At 35.5% G+C, this 20,050-nt stretch overlaps 1 protein-coding gene across 38 annotated transcripts in view; it reads right to left on the reverse strand.

Moving 5' to 3' along the window:
- The window catches only part of Nrxn1 (neurexin 1), a 1,073,594-nt gene that overhangs the window by 956,232 nt on the left and 97,312 nt on the right, over positions 1 to 20,050 (reverse strand). For 23 of the 38 annotated variants that reach the window (XR_003835265.1, XM_029470959.1, XM_029470963.1 and 20 more), the window contains 2 exons: positions 17,393 to 17,422; positions 16,631 to 16,642 (listed from right to left, as the gene is read on the reverse strand). The exons of 7 other annotated variants lie outside the window; for them this stretch is intronic. Coding sequence is in view for 29 of the 31 variants with exons in the window: in XM_029470959.1 (XP_029326819.1) it covers positions 16,631 to 16,642; positions 17,393 to 17,422 (42 nt within the window). In the remaining 2 variants the exon portion in view is untranslated. Of the gene's footprint in view, positions 1 to 11,171; positions 14,224 to 16,630; positions 17,423 to 18,939; positions 19,102 to 20,050 lie in introns of those variants that run through there. 8 more of the 38 variants (XM_021149685.2, XM_029470962.1, XM_021149696.2 and 5 more) reach the window with 4 other exon arrangements.

Below are 20,050 nucleotides of genomic sequence, written 5' to 3' on the forward strand. Positions count from 1 at the left end.
TGCTTTCACCTTTCTCCAGCTATGATTCTCAAAATGAAAGGAAAGCTCCAGGTATTATCTTGGATAAATCACAGTCACCTTATCTCTTTACCTCAGTTACATATTTCTAAAACTTGTTGTCTTATCAATAGAATCTTTATTTTTAAAAGTCAGATTACTACTTGAACAGGATTGGGGTCACCATCAAGGGGTAGGGATGACCTTAAAATTTGGAAAGGAAGAGATTGCATTTTTCAGTGAGATAAATCCATACCACACTTATGACCTATACAATATTTATCTTAATTGCATTGATAAAATTATGGGGGTGTGTTACACAGTTTAGTGATTTATTCTAATTACATTGAAAAATTGTTGGGGATTCATTACATTATTAGTATTAAGAACTTATAATTTCTCAACCAGATTAATCAGTTGAAAATCAAAATCCTAGCGGGAGGCAGAGGCAGGCGGATTTCTGAGTTCGAGACCAGCTTGGTCTACAGAGTGACTTCTAGGACTGCCAGGGCTATACAGAGAAACCCTGTCTTAAAAAAAAACACCCCCCCAAAAAAAAATAAAATCAAAATCCTAATAAGTCAGCTAAGGTGGAAAGTTGTCCTGTAAATATTCTGCTATGAGCTTTTACTGCTCAGAAGAATGCTTCTAAAAATGACCGTACCTATGTGCTCTATGACAGGCAGCTTGCCATATTGATTATTTATTATTGATCCATAATATCTCAGGTAGAACATTTGGTAAAGCACTTGCTTTTTAACAACCGAGGTTAAAATTCAACAGAAATATTACATGCCTCTAGAAAGCTCACATTATAGACTCTTGACCAGAGAATGGGGAGGTTGTCTTTTCTGAAAACTTGACAGCTGTCAATAAAAAAAAGATATTAAATACACACACACACACACACACACACACACACAACTTGGGCATCATAAACAGGAGCATCATTTCCAGATTCACACTTCTGCATTCCATAGTGCCTTGCTCAGAAAGCAGAGTGACTACTTTTTAACTAAAGAGTAACCTGGTCAATGCAGCATGCTTGACTCAGAGGAAGGAAATGAGCCATAAAGAGCTGGAAAAGTTTCAACTCTGGGGAGGATGGTACTAGAGATAGAAAATGTAAACTCTGGGAAAGAAAAATATGTCCTGGCTGTAAGAATGGCAACATGTTTATAGGAGGCTTTTCATTTTCTTCAGCATATCTATACATTTTTAAAATATCAAAATGAAAAAATACAGCCCTTTGCAGAAATTCAGTAAATATTTTAGGAAATAACAATAACATGGATAACTGGTGATAATTTAAACAGGTATATTTTTATTCAAATTAGCAACTTTTAAGAGTTACAATATTTAATTCAAGTTATTATTTTCAGAGGTAACTCTACCTTGCCTCTGGGCTTTCACAAAGAGTTTAGATGAACATTGCTGCTGTGGAAGGAAATTTTGTTCCTGCCTTGTTTGACTTGGAGGCTTATACAGTGTGTCCAATATCATGATGCTATTATTTGTCAAGTAATTCTTTTTCCAACCTCAAGAACTTTGGATAATTTTCTGATAGTACTAGACTTCACAATTCCCTTTGTCTAAAATATAAGATCACATATGTTCCTGTTCCAAGCCCCTGTAATCCTTATTTCTGTCTTACATCACCCATACTTTTTGTAAATTTATTTTTGTTTTTTTGTTTTTGTAACGTTCTCCAAAATAAAGCTTGGAAGGGAATTTTAAGGCATCAGGGAATTACTAATGTTTTTTATCCTCTATTCTTTTTTTTTTTGGATATTTTCTTTATATACATTTCAAATGTTATCCCCTTTCCTAGTTTCCCCTCCAAAATACAACCTCCCCCTATCCTCTTCCCCCTCTCCCAGCTCACCAACTCACCCTCTCCTGTTTTCTGGCCCTGGCATAGAACCTTCACAGAACAAAGGGCCTCTCCCTCCACCCCCCATTGATGTCCGACTAGGCCATCCTCTGCTGCATATGCAGCTGGAGCCATGAGTCCCACCATATGTACTCTTTGGTTGGTGGTTAAGTCCCTGGGAGCTCAGGGGGGACTAGTTCATATTGTTGTTCCTCCTATGGGGCTGCAAACCCCTTCAGCTCCTTGGGTACCTTCTCTAACTTCTTCATTGGGGACTCTATGCTCAGTCCAATGGATGGCTGTGACCATCCACTTCTGCATTTATCAGGCACTGGCAGAGCCTCTTAGGAGACAGCTATATCAGGCTCCTGTCAGCAAGCACTTGTTGACATCCACAACAGTTTCTGGATTTGGTGATTGTATATGAGATGGATCCCCAGGTGAGTCAGTCTCTGGATAGTCATTTCTTCAGGCTCTACTCCAAACTTTGTCTCTTTAAATCCTTTCATGAGTGTTTTGTTCCCTGCTTCTAAGAAGGACCAAAGTGTTCACACTACAGTCTTCCTTTTTCTTGAGTTTCATGTGGTTTGTGAATTATATCTTGGGTATTCTGAGCTTCTGGGTTTCTGGACTAATACCCACTATTCAATGAGTGCATATCATGTGTGTTCTCCTGTGACTGTGTTACCATACACAGGATGATATCCTCCAAATCTATCCATTTGCCTGCTAATTTCATAAATTCACTGTTTTTAATAGCTGACTAGTACCTCATTGAATAAATGTACCACATTTTCTGTATCCACTCCTCTGCTGAGGGACATCTGGGCTCTTTCCAGCTTCTAGCTATTATAAATAAACTGGCAGGAAATAATCAAACTCAGGACTGAAATCAACCAAGTGGAAACAAAAAGCACTATACAAAGAGTCAACCAAACCAGGACATGGTTCTTTGAGAAAAATCAAGCAAATAGATAAACCCTTAGCCAGACTAACTAGAGGCCACAGAGACAGTATCCTAAATAACAAAATCAGAAATGAAACGGGAGACATAACAACAGAACCTGAGAAAAATCCAAAAAATCATTGAATCCTAGTATAAAAGCCTTTACTCAACAAAACTGGGAAACCTGGATGAAATGGACAATTTTTTAGACATATATCAGGTACCAAAGTTAAATCAGGATCACATTAATGATCTAAACAGTTCCATATCCCCTAAAGAATTAGAAACTGTCATTAATAGTCTCACAGCCAAAAAAGCCCAGGAACAAATGTGTTTAGGGCAGAGTTCTATCAGACCTTCAAAGAAGACTTAATACGAATATTCCTCAAACTATTCCACAAAATAGAAACAGAAGGTACTCTACCCAATTTGTTCTATGAAGCCACAAATACTTTGATACCTAAACCACACAATGACACAACAAACAAAGAGAACTTCAGACCAATTTCCCTTATGAATATTGATGCAAAAATACTCAATAAAGTTTTACAAGCAGAATCCAAGAACATATTAATAGGCTTCATCCCAGGGATACAGGGATGGGTCAATACATGGAAATCCATCAACATAATCCACTATATAGACAAACTCAAAGAAAAAAAAACATATGATTATCTCATTATTTGCTGAGAAAGCATTTGACAAAATCCAACACCCGTTCATGATAAAAGTCTTAGAAAGATCAGGAATTCAAGGCCCATACCTAAACATAGTAAAAGCAATATACAGCAAACAAGTAGCCAGCATCAAACTAAATGGAGAGAAACCTGAAGCAATCCCACTAAAATCAGGGACTAGACAAGGCTGCCCATTCTCTCCCTACCTATTCAATATAGTGTTTGAAGTCCTAGCCAGAGCAATTAGACAACAAAAGGAGATCAAAGGAATACAGATTGTAAAGGAAGAAGTCAAAATATCACTACTTGTAGATGATATGGTAGTATACTTTAGTGACCTCAAAAATTCTACCAGACAGCTATTAAACCTGACAAATAACTTCAGCAAAGTGGCTGGATATAAAATTAACTCACACAAAACAGTGGCCTTTCTCTATACAAGGATAAACAGGCTGAGAAAGAAATTAGGGAAATGATACCCTTCACAATAGTCACAAAAATATTACATACCTTGGTGTGACTCTAACCAAGCAAGTATAAGATCTGTATGACAAGAACTTCAAGTCTCTAAAGGAAGAAGTCTAAGATCTCAGAAGATGGAAAGATCTCCCCTCTCATGGATTGGCAGGACTAATATAGTAAAAATGCCTGTCTTGCCAAATGCTATCTACCTATTCAATGCAATCCCCATCAAAATTTCAACTCAGTCATTCATAGATTTAGAAAGAGCAATTTTCAAATTCATCTGGAATAACAAAAAATCTAAGATAGCAAAAACTATTCTTAACAAATAATAGAACTTCTGGGAGAATCACCATCCATGACCTTAAGCTGTACTACAGAGGAATTGTGATAAAAACTGCATGGTTTTAGTACAGTTACTGGCAGGTAGATCAATGGAATAGAATTGAAGACTCAGAAATGAACACATAAGCCTATGATCACTTGACCTTTAACAAGTGATCTAAAACCATCCATTGGAAAGATGACAGCAGTTTCAACAAATGATGCATGCTCAACTGGCAGTTAGCTTGTTGAAGAAGGCAAATTGATCCATTCTTATCTCCTTGTAGAAAGGTCAAGTCCAATTGTATCAAGAACCTTCACATAAAACCAGATACACTGAAACTTATAGAAAAGAAAGTGGGAACAAGCCTTAAACATATGGACACAGGGGAAAAATTCCTGAACAAAACACCAATGGCTTGTGATGTAAGATCAAGAATTGACAAATGGGATCTCATAAAACTGCAAAGCTTCTGTAAGGCACAGGACACTGTCAGTAAGACCAAAAGGCCACCAACAGATTAGGAAAAGTTCTTCACCAATGCTACATCCAATAGAGGGCTGATATCCAATATATACAAAGAACTCAAGAAGTTAGACTCCAGAGAAACAAATTATCCTATTAAAAATGGGGTACAGAGTTAAACAAAGAATTCTCAACTGAGTAATGCTGAATGGCTGAGAAGCACCTAAAACAAGTTCAACATTTATAGTCATCTGGGAAATGCAAATCAAAACAACCCTGAGTTTCCACCTCACACCAGTCAGAATGGCTAAGATCAAAAACTCAGGTGACAGCAGATGGTGGTGAGGATGTGGAGAAAGAGGAACACTCCTCCATATCTGGTGGGATTGCAAGCTGGTACAATGAGTCTGGAAATCAATTTGGCAGTTCCTCAGAAATTTGGACATAGTACTACCTGAGGACCCAGCAATACCAGACCTGGGTATATACCCAGAAGATACTCCAACATATGATAAGGACACATGCTCCACTATAATCTTTTTTAAAGAAGCAAAGCAATTAACCAAAAAAAAAAAAGTCAAAAGCAACCTGAGCATATTCTTGTAAAGCAATTCGAACAAATGTCTCATTTGATTATATTAAAACTATTGTTAGTTAGGCTTGATAACCTTATTCAAGGAAATTTTTGTTGTTAAAGAAAAATATCTTGCCTGTTTAATTTAAACTCATGAAGGGCTAGAACCTTTCTTTGTTTAGTATCATTCAAAAATCTATGTCAGTTACTCTGTAAGGGTTTGCCTTTTTCACTTAGGTGACAGGAAAATAAACATCTGCACTGGTCTGGGAATATAGTTGGTTTAAGTGTCTAGTCTAGTATAGAAGAAGCTCTGAGTCTGGTCCCTAGCAAGTCCTAAAACCAAGTGTGGTGCCGAATGCCTCTCATCTCAGCACTTAGGTACTGGAGTCAGGAGGACCAGAAACCCAAAGTCATCCTGAGTCATATAGAAAACAGAAGCTTAGCCTAGACTACCTATGGCCCTATCTCACAAAACTTTGGTCTACACAAGACATACACATACATACATACATACATACATACATACATACATACATACATGTAGATGTGCATATATGTCTTATGTAGACCAAAGATTTATATGTGTGTGTGTGTGTGGGATATTATCATTTCTGACAGTCTCTTTCCTCTCACGTAATATCTGAATATCTGAAGTTACTGAGACTTAAAAGTATGTATACTCAGGACTAGTAGAATTTTTTTGTGCTTGTCTTTTATTTATATGGTACAAAAAGTTTCTTTTTATTTTCCTTGAAAGCAACTTCATTTTAATCAATAGAAAGCCAATTCTCCATATGATTTATGTGAATACTCACTGTCCTCTAGAAATACATATTTTGACACTTTAATATTTAATTTTTACAGTAAAACAGGTAGTTTTACCTGAAATTTCCAAATATGGAGATGGGACTTCAAAAGGCCAAATAACTTGACTGAAGACACATAACTAATAATGGTGTGCAGCCGGGTTATGGATATACTCCACTCCAATTTGCATGATTCAGACTTTGCATCAACCATTTCTTGGGCTTTGGATAATGAGGGGTGTGGTGCATAACTTTTATTGAGGTTTATTATCTCCCATGAATCACACCTGTCGTCAACACAACCAATCCTGTCTGTAAAGTTGTCACAATTTGATAAAAAACAAACGTCAATGTTATCCTGCTAGATAATCTCATAACAGAAGTTGGCCCCACGCTTTATGACTAGTTTGGTCTAGAAGTGACAGTGTTTCAGTGTGTGAATATTTATTATTGACATAGGCAATCCTTTACTCATTAAATATAGATTTTTTTTAACATGTGTCAGTTCCTGTGAGTTATGCCACAACCATGGAAGTGAATTGATGGCTTCCAACTCTGCAGAGACCTCACTAAGGCTGAACAAAGAACTCTACAATGTCATCTAATACGTTTCATTCATAATAAATAGCCCTTGTCTAGTGTCCCATACCACCAGATCACTAAGGACAGATACATTCCTTATGTGATGTGGCACTTTCAGATTATTTTATGATAGTTTTTTTCTCCAGCAGGGCTGTACTACTGAGAGATTTACCTTTCCTGAGGATATAATATCTACTGCCCCCTCAAATTACAAGAGATATGCAACCATCCCTAGAAACAGCTTTCTCGATCCTGAAGGCCCTCTCCAGCAATTATAATTACTCTTCCATATCTACTCTACCTGGAGAAATAAATTCCTTAGGCTCATTATCTACAAGACCGTTTCTTCCTGCCCAGAGAGGTGTTCAGCCTTTTCATCTTCAGCAATCTTCATCCTGTTTTTTTCTTGGGAACATGTTTCCTTTAACCACTTAAATACTTAGCATTTGGAAAGCAAAAAAACTTTTGGCTAAATTGATAGCAGCAACCTTGTGATTTAAGTCTTCTTATGAAGAAGATTGGTGCTTTGTTTCATTTATTTTTATTATTATTTTTTACTCTTATTTTTTAGTAGGTATTTTCTTCATTTACATTTCCAGTGCTATCCCAAAAGTCCCCCATACTCTCCCTCCACTCCCCTCCCCCCCACTCCAGATTTCCAAACTGCCATGATCCTATTGAAAAAAAAAAAAACTCTCTCTTAAATGTCATGAAAAGGTTTATATTTAGAAATTCTAAGAACTACTGTGTCAGAGTAAAGGGAATTGTGTCAAGGTTGGACTGGTGTGTGAACAGCTGATCACATGTCAGAACAGGGGAGAGTAATACTTGAGTGATTTGCTTAGAGTGTCCTCTCAAGTGGTTATTTCCTTTGGTTAAGGAGTGACATTTTTCTAATAGTTGAAGAAAAAGGACAATGGGGCTTAGTCTAAAAGCCTATTGACATTCTTCCTATATATAACGACAGGACAAAAATAAAAAAGAATAGTATTCATGTTCGTCTGCTCAAGAGTGGGACTTCTTTGATCACCACTTCCTAACTTCTCTATTGTTTTATCGCATTGAATCTAACTTTTATTAATTGCATGAAAGAAAATGTCTCTAGTCACAGAAAGTAGAGTGGGTCAATATAAACTCAACTGCGGGTCAAGCAATTGGAAAAGCAGATGCCTTTGACTGTGGTCAGGGATATATTCTTTCATTTCAGTCACTAAAAAGACAGTTATAACAAGCTGCCATAATTATTTTGGGTCAGTGAAGTTTCAAAATCATTAGCTGCCATTAATCTTTGCCCATTTCTGGAAGATTTTGCTACTAGGAATGTTTAAAAAGCCCCAGCTTTCCAGCTTGTACTCTAAGTCTTTCCAGCCAAGAGGAGTCACAATTGACCAATTTACAGATTTGGCAGCATGCTAGCTCAATCTAAATTTGGTTGCTTCTTTAAGTGGATAATTAATTTTTTTTCCAAATGTGTACAGTCTTTATAATGCAACTATAGATAATCAAGTAGGAAGCTGGGTCAACTGACCATGTAAATTTGGCCAAAATATAAAATAAAATATGGCTTTAACACTCCTTATTAAAAATAAGCAGTTTTGATTTTCTCAATGATCTAATTCATAGCCTTGGTGGCATAATTTCATAGATTGTATCCGTGTTGCATAATAAAATGATTGCAAAATGAAAAAGAAAAACTCTTGATTCATGACTCTAGGAATATCCTAAATTTTACTTAGCTAGAAGTAAATACAAATGATTCCCGGATTTTCAGCTGTGTCAATTCTGAGTGTTCTGTCCTGTAGTCTATAAACACTATAAAGGGAAATAAGCCAACAAGAGGCAGGGCTTTATTTGGTATATATAAAGGGATTTTTCTGTAAGTATGTATAAATTGACAGTGTAAAGTCTTAACCTGGGAAGGAATAACTGTTATTGGTGTGGTTATATTTCTTAAGGTCACGAAAGCATCCATTGTGAAAAGGAACGCTATTAACAGCCTTGTAAGTGCACCATTCTGACTCCTAGTAGCCAGGAGTGAGACTGCAGACACCCCCTCCTTCCCCACATCGACCTCTTCTGCTTCTCTAAGTCTTCTCTCTCCCTTCTTCTCCCATCTACCTCCTCTTTCCCAAGCTTCCTTTCCTTCTCTTCAAAAAGGACAAAATATGACATTTATTTTTTTTGTAACATGACCTTACACTCTGCAGTCTTGTTCATGTTTTGGAGCTTTCTTAGCCTCCTTTTCATCAGTTCAGGTTCTATATCTGAAGCCTAATAGCTGCTGATCTGGACTCCTTCTCAATCCAAATTAACTCATCTCTAGACATGTCCAAGTTGAAAGCCAGTCTTGCCATGGGTATGGGTAGCTAACTGTGAGTTTGATGGTAAGGGATCTTACTTTTTTGAGTGAGAGGAATAATCTGAGCTACTTGAAAACAAAGTAAGGGATCACCTTCGTTTTTCAAATTCTCCCTCTGGTGAAAATCATCAAAAGATATTTCCTGACTAGATCACAAAGAGAGAAACTCTTCAGCAGCCAAGCTTCCAGATGGCACCTCTACTACCTATACAGTCATGGGGGATGTACAAGGAAGAGTTGCAGCCTTAAGGAATACTCATTTAAAATGATTGCATGAAATTTTCGAGTAAAATCTGACATTTAGAGGAAAGGCTTCCAAATTGCTACTAAAGTCCCAAAAGTCTCCTAGAGGGAACAGGAGACAAGAAAGCTCTTTGCATCTTGCTAGTCCAATGAGAAGACTCTGCCTTTATTAGGTTTGTTGCTGTTTTGTTTTGTTTTTATCCTGGAAGAAAGGAAGGAAGGACAAGAATTGAAAATTGATCTCCTATGAGACACCAAAAGTAATTTCTAAGTATAATTTAAAATAAATCTTTACAAACTGTCTGCTCAATCTGCCAGAGTATTATTAACAAATACTGAGAATTACAGAGGCACCAACTTCTAATTCTCTATTGCATATGCTGGCTGTATGATGGGCTATTGATTGCTCAAATTCAGTTTGTTATAACCTAAAATAATCTCAGGAGGATATACAATAATAAGGTACTTATTTGATGGTAAGAAGATAATAAAATAACCATGTTTGATAAACTTTGGATCATTCACTTTCAAAAATCATTTAATTCAAATGGATGTAATAACTTTTTCTGTTCTTGCCAATAAATAGGTTTCTAAGCACATTTGCATCTTACCATCACCTTGTAGATTATTTTGTAGACCCATATTATAAATTTAGATACTTGAGGTTAGAATTTTGTGGATTGTTTGTTCTGTTTTGTTTGTGTTTTTGTGGTTTGTTTTGTTTGATTTGTTTGAGATAAGAACTTACAGTATAGAAGTATAGATCAGGCTCTGCTGGAACATACGGCAATCCTCTTGCATCAGCTTCCTGATAGTGGGTTACAGGCCTGATTAGAAGGGTAGATAGTTCATTTAAGCTCATGAGAGAACGAATGTGGAGCCTGCATCCAGGTTTGGGAATTCATGACTCTTACCCATCATAGTATACTGCTTCCGGATTTCACTACCCTAAATGGAAAACTTGAAAACGAGCTGTTATGGATCCTAGACAATGTCTTACAATTTTCTGCTAAATTTATCTTGGGAAAAAAATCAGACAAAGACCAATTTCATCATTTTTCATTTAGAATTGGAGGAATATCATTGAAATGTCCATAAGGCTCATTTTGTAGTGACTATTTCAGTTTGGTCTTCACAAAGTCTTCCATATCATAGTTAGCAGAATCTCTGCTGACACTGAGGTACAACTGATGTTTTTTAACTTGATTTTTAATTATTTGTGCCCACAGATCCCACGATATTCAAAGTTCTGTTTATATTAACTAATTAGAGGTATCATATCATAAATATATATATAAATTTATATATATTTGTATATGAAATCTGCTGAATCTATCTATCTATCTGCTGTACTATTTATAAAGTACCTCCTCTCCTAAAAGTTGATTAAAAATATTGAGATAAACAAAACTCATTTTCAATTTGATACTAATATTTTTTTTGTTTTTTTTTTTTTTTTGGTTTTTCGAGACAGGGTTTCTCTGTATAGCNCTGGCTGTCCTGGAACTCACTTTGTAGACCAGGCTGGCCTCGAACTCAGAAATCCACCTGCCTCTGCCTCCCGAGTGCTGGGATTAAAGGCGTGCGCCACCACCGCCCGGCTGATACTAATAATTTTTAAGAGATAATAATTTTAGAAAAGAGAATATTGTTTTAACTACATTATATTAAACTATAAGTGTAGTCTGCAGCATTTTTCAGGCAAGCATGAAACACTTCTAGTTGTACAACTTCATCTGTAGATAAATACCATGGACAATTTCTTCTATGTTTCATGAACAGAGGTTAATCTATAAGTCTAATAAAATTCTTATTTAATCAATATTTAAATCAATGATTACAAACCAGATTTATAATAACATGGGGGAATTTCTCTTTATAAGCTTTACATTACAGAGAATGAAAATGCTTGAGATTTATGATTTCAAAACATGATGAGATAAGTTAAATCATAGAAATAGCAAACAAACATATGTTGTTAAAGTGACTTCTATTAACTGCACACTGAGTTGATGGACATTAAAATAAAGATGAAATGGGAGGCCACACTGAGTGGTCAGAGAGCTCCTCTGCTGCTCATAAGGACCAAGTGTATGCTTAAATTTCTGCTGTTTCCCAGTTCTGTGGCTGCGAGTAAGAGAGATCCAGAATTGCAGTGGTAGAGTCCACAATGCCAGACAGCTGAAGAAAAATTATGCCATAGTTTACACAAATAAAAAATCAAGATTTTAATATAGTAAGATTATGTCATAATGTGCATTCTTCCGAACAATGAAGATTACTTAATATTAGGGATCTAAGGAGAAAATGTGATTTAAGGATCTATACAAGATAAAATATGATTATTTCATAATTGAATTGGAAATTTGTTCCATAGTACAATAAATTTAGAAGTTCTAGAAGCTAATGAACATCAGGATGCTGTTGAACAGACATCAAGTGCTGCACAGTGTTCCTCTGAGGCAAAGAAGAGTTTAAGAGACAGTAACAAAGACCATAGAAAGATTCGGTTAGAAATGTCTTCCAGTGTCTTCCCAGAAGTTACTTGTTAGAGTTGCTGATGTACACAGGATGTTATTGGATTATAATGGATGATAACTCATGAATGACATTTTGTCTAATACAAAGTTCCAGAGATCCCACTGCCACCTTTCAGGACTTAAGAACACAAGAAGAAGGTTCCCTAGAACCTTATATAATTCTTATATAGCCACCATAGTTTTAGAGTGGGTCAACCCTCATCACACAACAAATGTCCTCACACTTTGCCATTGAATTTTACAAGCTCTGAAAGTGTAACAAATGAATTTCTGTTTAGAAAATCTGTGTCATTTTGTTACATCATTATGACTGAACTAACACATAAACAAGAGGGAAAAAACACAGAGAAGTTTGCCTGTTTATACTCATAACATCAAATTTATTTTAAGAGTGAGTTTAATAGAATATCATGACATGATATCACAGATAGTTTTGAAACAATACAATATTGAATGCTGCCATCAACTGTTGAGGAATCCAGGTATTCATTTTGAAAAAAAAAGTTTTAATTGTGTTTAATGTTGATGCTGACTTAACACCCAATATCACCAATATCACAGGGATAATGCATTTCTAAATATGTGAACATACATTTTATTGTTTGACTTATAAAACTTTGGCCATCTCTAAACATCTGGTATCATGAATAATCAAATAATAAATGTTCATTTGATAGATTCAAAAGAAAGATTACTTCATACACATGGTATAGGATTTATATTTATATAAGACACCAAATATACTTATAAGAATTCAATTTGGCCTTTTTAAACAGCTTAATACTTCCAATTTTTGGCATATAGGAGTAAGGAAATTAGAAAAACTTGACAGAAATCGCAGAGACACCATGTGACATGGTAGAGCTGGATTTCATGGAAGTCATATAACTGTTGTCTCATTAACAGAATGTTTTAAAATAAAATTTTGTTATTTCTCTCTGTGGCAGAAAGTGACATTAAAAATTTGAAAACCTACCAAAGGGCTCATCCCTGGAAAAATATAAATTTTCACTTTCCCAGTTACTATCAGTTGCCTGATCTCTTTTCTTCTAAGTGTGAAGACTTTGAGAATTAAATATCATAATATCTTGACCACATTTTCTTTAGTGATTCTCTGGTAAAAGTAACAGAAATGATGTCTTACTGATTCATTGGTAAGTAGACAAATAGCTTTAGGATGAAATTCAAAGACAAATACAAGTTTACAGAAGGAGACAAACACATTCTATAGAATCTCTTGCTAGTTTCTTACGGTTACTTAAAAAAGATGCCATCCCTTTTCTCTTTTACTTTGTCTAAATAAATCTCACGAAGTTGAAAGATGCTCCTTCTAGTTCAAGGTGGCATTCCGTATATACTGATGTCATAAAATGGCAAACTTACAGTAAGGCAAAAATGTCCTGGAAATGTAATGGTCAACAAAACACATGACGTGCCTGCCAGCATGGAGCTTACCGCTCTCGTAGGTAAAGGAGACATGAGAAAGAACCGAACACACGAGTGCATAATTATAGCTACATGCTGTGAAGGGAAACACAAACCTTTCTTAAAGGCATAGACATGTAACCAGTATTAGTAATCTTCTCTTCAGCTACTCACCAGCAATCACAGCTGGATTTGCGTGTGTACTTTATTCCTGTTATTCTTTATTTAAGTCATTCTTTCAGAAAACTAGTAGAGCAAACTCCAAATAAATAAATTAAAAAATAAACAATTGTTGAAGTATTCTGAACAGTTTCACAAGACACACATATGCACGTGCAACCTGTGCACTTGTGCACACATGAACACACACACACACACGCACACATATAGAAATAGAGGGAGGGAAACACTAAATTTCTAGGAAAGTTGCTAAATTAAGAATCTAAGCAAAAACTGGATGAATTAACATGTTTAGTGATGCTAAACATAATGCCATTGATAATTTTCAAGTGAAAAATGTAAAATCAACAACAGTATACAATACCCTGAAGCCTGGAGTCACATACAGCCAGCATCAGTTAGACTTGCTCTGGGCACTGCATGAGATCTCAAAAAGAAAGCTAACATTCATCAAAATTGAATTTATTCTTAATTACATTTCATTGAAAGTGGTAAATATCCTTTTAGAAATCATAAGCCAAATTTAAATTATTGACTCTGAAGTTTGAAACTGAATAACCAAATGACACCTGTGTACGATGACGGACCCCGGAGAGAAAGCACTGATTTCATTCACCTTGATGCTGCCTTCACCCAGCTAGAGTCCCTAATATGTATCCATTAGCCCTTTTGTCATACCCAGATGGTGAAATGTTTTTCAGATTCCAAACCCTGAATAAGGTGGAAGAGGTCAGGGTCCATGAGTAAGCGAGTCCAGTGCTACCATCTGGAGGAAGAGGCAGAAGGAGGAGGAGCTTAGCTAAATAACACTCCTCTCTTCCTACTTGAATCTTCACTATTTTCTTTAAATGGAATGCATTCATCTCTAACTGGGCACTTAGAATTTATTAAACAACAAAAATCCACACAAAGAAATCAAATGACAATGATGACTGAATGTTTTTCAATTCAACTTTGCTTCTGAATACTGCCACAAAAATATATTAGTTTGCACAGGTTCATTTCAAAGGGTCTTAGTTCACTACCCCAGGGAAAAGTGGAGTGGAGAATAGTTCAGAATTACCTTGTGATGTAAAGATTTAAGAAACGTGAGTTTATAATGTGAACCGGCTATTTTTCATAGGCCAGATTTGGTCTCTTTTAAATGCACAACTATCAATTTAGCTAATGTTGAAAGCTACAAAGGGAAGTTGGTAGACAGTATGTTAGAGACTTCCAGCTGAGTGACACAAAGCAGAGATACACTGACCAGGATTCATGCCACTGTTGAATTGCTACACATTAAGGTGCTGTCTTACTAAGTTATGCTCTATACACTAACTTTTTCACGTGGTATGTTGACAGGCTGTGTCACAAAGTCACCGAAGTACTTTCTGATCTAGAATGTATATTTGATGAATGATAAATTCATTCACAGTGAGATTAATAAAGTATGCTTTTTTATTTTTATATATCTAAAAGAGTAATGGTAACTACTCTGATATTCAAAATACCCAGCCCAATTTAACATCACACACATACATCAAATATGAATGATCTTTTTAAAATAAATGAAATAGAATAATTAAGTGCTTCCCTCTGTGGCTTTGCATTGGAGAACAAAATTAGATAAAAAGTGAAGAAATAAAAAAAATATATTAGTAACGCATACCAAAAGAAATATTTGAGACTGACACAGCAAAACTGGAGTGACATTCACCATTAATTACACCCAATAGATACCAGCTGGATACAAAGATGAACTATTTCATACGTTTAGTTATATAATTAGCAAAGTATTTTGATTTATTATTAAAATAGTTACTTAGTATATGGATGAGAGCATATACTTAAAATCTATGTTTATACATTCATACAAATATGTACATACACAGATACAAACACTTTGTACTAACAGGAAAGCAAAACACAATTTCTTACATGTGATCTGAAACCCTGCGTCCATATATAGAAAAATGTGTAGAACACTGAGACCCACTCACTGCATTTGTCAGTTAGTGGAAGGGTGGCCTCAGGCAAAGGCTTAGGAAATGCCCCAGTGACTCACAGACCTTTGTGAGAACTAATGGAGCTACCATTGGCACAGTTACTACAGACCCAAAGCAAAATGCAGTTGTATAATTGGAAATGGCCAAACACGCAAAGCTGAGACAGGTATGCTACTGACTTTCAGTGTCCAAACATTCACTTCTAAAGCCTGTTTTACAAATTTAAACTTAAATGTTATTTCTTAATGTTTGGCCCACGTTCAGATGCTGTTTTGAAGCAAGTTTCCTGCTAGATGATACAAATTCAAGAGGGTAAGGTTGTGAGCTCTCATCCTAATCACTACGCTAACTTGTAGCACATCACAAAGACTTATATAATTCTTGGAAACGTCATATTCCTGTACTTGAGAATAATGATTTAAAGACAAAGGAAATATGAACTATAACACAATTTAAACAAATCATGGCAAGTCTAAACATTTACCAGGGATGCCTGTCACTTGCTTCCTTTTAGTGACAATACTAAACAAAATGTAGATGGATCTAAATGTTGAATTGAGCGTGCTTCTGATTTTTATTCCACATTGTCAGAGTACTCATGCCTGTCTTACAATGTGACACAAGATTATGTAGCTGCTATTAACATTCTTGAAGTTAGTATGCATAAAGAGCAAGCTTGCTTTATCTGTCTGTTTCTTTCACAATGCTGCATTTGGAACCACCATAGTGTCAATGTGCTTCTATGGCATCTAGCAGTCAACAAGGAAAGAACCAGCGCTGTGTAACCCTGGAGCTGTGTGCTGATGACAGTCAGAATGGACATGGTGGGTGTGCTCAGTCAGAATTGAATGTTTGAGGAAGATATATTTATGATTACTACACTCTTCATTTGACTACCATTAAATGATATTTCAGGAACTGACACCACAACCTAGAGCTAATATCTAAACATACTAATTATGAAAGCAACTGACATAAAAAAAATCCAAAAAGCAAAATATGAAGATGGGAAGGGAAAGCAGAAATAATTTGATGGATTCTCTTACCTTGACTTCATAATTATTCATTAATATACATACCTACCGCTCAGTACCAATTATCAGTGTTAAAGATCTACATACATTTGCATATTTAGACATACTGTAATCCACACAGATGATACTAAGAAACAAAATAATGTAGTACCTTTACTTTTACCTATGCATTTGATGAAATGGGTCCATGAAGAAAGGATTTCCAGACAAAGAGAATAAAGAAGAGAAAAACAACAAGAGGAATTATGAATATATGTAAACGCACTGCTCTCTTAAAATTAAACAAGACAAGAAAGAACAAACAATGTTTTGAAGACAAATAGAAAGGCAGTCCATACATTCTGAAAATTCTGTCTGGTTTACAGGAAGGTACATGCAAGGGATTGGAAGCCCATGCTCATGTTAAAGAGTACATAAAAGAAGGATCCCAAAGGCCACAGGTAGAAAAGTATCAATTGCATGAAATGCTACAATCAGCACTCTGAAAAACAAAGGCAAAGCTGTCTGCATGTTTCCAAACTGCCATGCATGGATGAAAAATGGACTTTTGCTGTAGCCGCTTAGACTGGGTGTTTTCAGACTTTAGCTCCTAACTGCTCTTGGCTTTCTTTACTGCACACACTCTTCCGTTGTGTTCTTATAAGTGAAGATTCCAGTCACAATTGTCTGTCTGATTTATTTGCAGATTTTATAGTGCAAGGGATGGAGGGAAACAAGTGTCACAGGAGCAAACTGATATCCAATCAACAAAAAGCAGACAAAACCATGAAAAAAAATGTGAACAAAAGCCATGGATTTCATTTGCAGCCACATCACTTCCAAGCATCCGCCCATACTTTGCAGCGATGGTTTGAAAGCAGCTACAGAGCAATAAAACACTGAGAGCAGAGTGGAGAAGGAGCAGAGCCCATACCTTGGTCGCCCATCATCAGGTGTGCCAGACCTTGAAGGGAAACAAGAGCACAGTCAGCAATAAACAAGGGAGCATGGGAAGGCAGGGTTGTCACGGTGACAAGAATCTTCAGTGACAGACATTGTGCTTCCTATGAGACATGTCTGTATCTCAGAGGCAAATCAAAAACATTCTTTGAACCCTTGGTTGGAATGCTTTGGGCCAAAGAGTTATAAAACTGCAATTTATACACAAACACATGCTATGCTGTGTGTTTTAAGTATCAGAACAATCAAAAGATGAGATCATGATTCAAAATCCAACTGGTCCCTTAAACAGTATAGATGCCCTTCGTGCCCTCTGATAAAATTATTTGGAACACTGTCCCCATAGGTTCAGTGATGGATTTATATTCTATAAACTCCCGAGGAATATCTTTAACATGGGCTGGATCTGATCTTTTTCCTCTCACACAAAAAAAGAAGAAAAAGAAAAAGAAAAAAGAAAAAGAAAAGGGAAAAAAAGAGCAGTTTCATAGTTAAATGGGGGTGGGAGCTTAGTCACATTGAAATGACCATGCAGAAATGTCACCTCATCTGACACATGTAGTAAGTGATTAAACTTGTTCAAATGAGAAAACAAGATAATTAGACATGCAGTTGAAAAAGTTGGATTTAAGACACAATGTTTTTAAGAAACAACTGGTCAGATTTACATTGGTTCAATTATTTTTTTCATATGAATCAAAATTATTTATCATTTTAATTAAATGTTGGTGTGTGTTCATGTTCCTTTGTGTAACTAAGCTATACAATGTAAACGTACGGTCACCAAAATTTTTCTGTGGAATTATTAATTTTTCTAAAGAAAACTACAAATAGTCTTCTTGTTCTGATTGGTTTTTAAGCATATTCTTTATATGTAGCCTAGGCTACCCTCAACCACAGTCCTCATGTTTCAGCCTCTCAAAGTGTGCCATTGTGCCTAGCTCTGGGAGTTTTCTTAGTACAGTCTTCTGCCACCTAAAGCAGTATTTTTTATTGAAAAGCATAAATCTTTATAGTTTAGTCCCAATTCGGAATAAAGCTATTATTCTTGGGTTTATTTCAAGGATTTGGTTTTCAATTGCTAGTCCTACTTCAGTTCTGTTTGAATCTCTGAGCATAGGAGCATCATGCACAGTTTCCCTGATCTTTTCCAAATTCTCAAGTGTATTCTGATATCTGGGTAGGGTAGATATAGTTAGAAATTATCATTAATCACAACATTATGTAAAAGCTATTAAGGTGAAGTGTGATGTTTCAACAAAAATAATCATAAGGCAAATAAAAATATCTTTATATGGTGATTCATTCTATGCTCTACATGGTAAAGAAGTTGTTCATTTGTTAGGTTTTAATTTTTTTTCATTTAATTTCACTTTTAGTATATATTTCTACCATAATCGAATGTTTACATTTCTCTCTAAGATCTAACTTTTATGGAGATCTTGGTTTTAGAAATTATACTTAGAATTTTGTGGGGGCTTTGACACTGCATTTAAAAAGAAAAAATTAATATCCCCTCACCCCGTTGACTCCTATTCCCCCTGTTGGATTTCTACCTCTTCAGAGAGTTTGGCTTCATCCTTAAAGACACATAGTAAACTATGATTTAATAAATTTATTACAACAGATTAGGGGCTTAGATTCCATGTATCTTATCAGTGCTTTGCCCCAAATTAGTCTGTGCTTATAAAGAAGTATTCATACTGATTAGGTTGATTTTAAAGCTCATTAAAGATTCAAAGAGAGGAAAAGAAGGAGGAACATTTTACAAAATGGTTTCAAAATACAAAAGAAATTTTTACAAATTTCAAATTTAATCAAAGGCACAAGTATATGTTCACACAATTAAAATTATGGGACAAAATATTCAAAAGTGATATAAAGGCCAACAGTTGGGGAAAATGTTGCATGGTTTCTTCAGAAGTATTTGTTTATTTTGTTCAATTCAAGGAACAGTTCAGTTATAATTAATTTCTATGAAAGATTGGCAAATTTGCTGACCAACCAGGCTATTGATCAAAAATATATTACAATGAAGTCTTCTTTTCCATGAGAAATGACCTGTTAGTTACCTCAATTGTAATAATCTGTCATGTTCACTATAGTCCTTCTGTAGGAAATCCTTCAACTGTAGAAATGCAGTTGTTTGTATGGAATGACAATGACTGAATTTCAAACTACAGCAGCCAGGCAAATTATGTTGAATGCCTTGTCATGACACATGGCTGTTCACACATTACTTGCAACTGTTAATGCTGCAATTATAGAACATGAAATAGCCAGCGGCGGTTGCATGCAGAAGTAAAGGGAGGCAGATGTCTGTGAGATTGAGGACAGCATTTTCTACAGGTTGAGCAATACAGCAAGACCATTCTTAAAAATGTGCATGGAATAATGAAAAACTTTCCTTTGTCTATTATTCTGCAACAACCAATACTTTTGTGTGTTTATCCTTCCAAGACTGTGGCTATTTTATTCAATTTCTTTAACAATAAAATGTTGAAAATGTTTGTAGAAACCAATGGTTTTATATATAAATATATATATATATATATATATATATATATATATATATATATATCTCACTTTCTCAAAATTCCATGGCTGAGATTATCTAAGAAAACTCAACCAG

Source organism: Mus caroli, chromosome 17 (assembly GCF_900094665.2).
Source record: "Mus caroli chromosome 17, CAROLI_EIJ_v1.1, whole genome shotgun sequence".
Taxonomy (NCBI): Eukaryota; Metazoa; Chordata; class Mammalia; order Rodentia; family Muridae; genus Mus; species Mus caroli.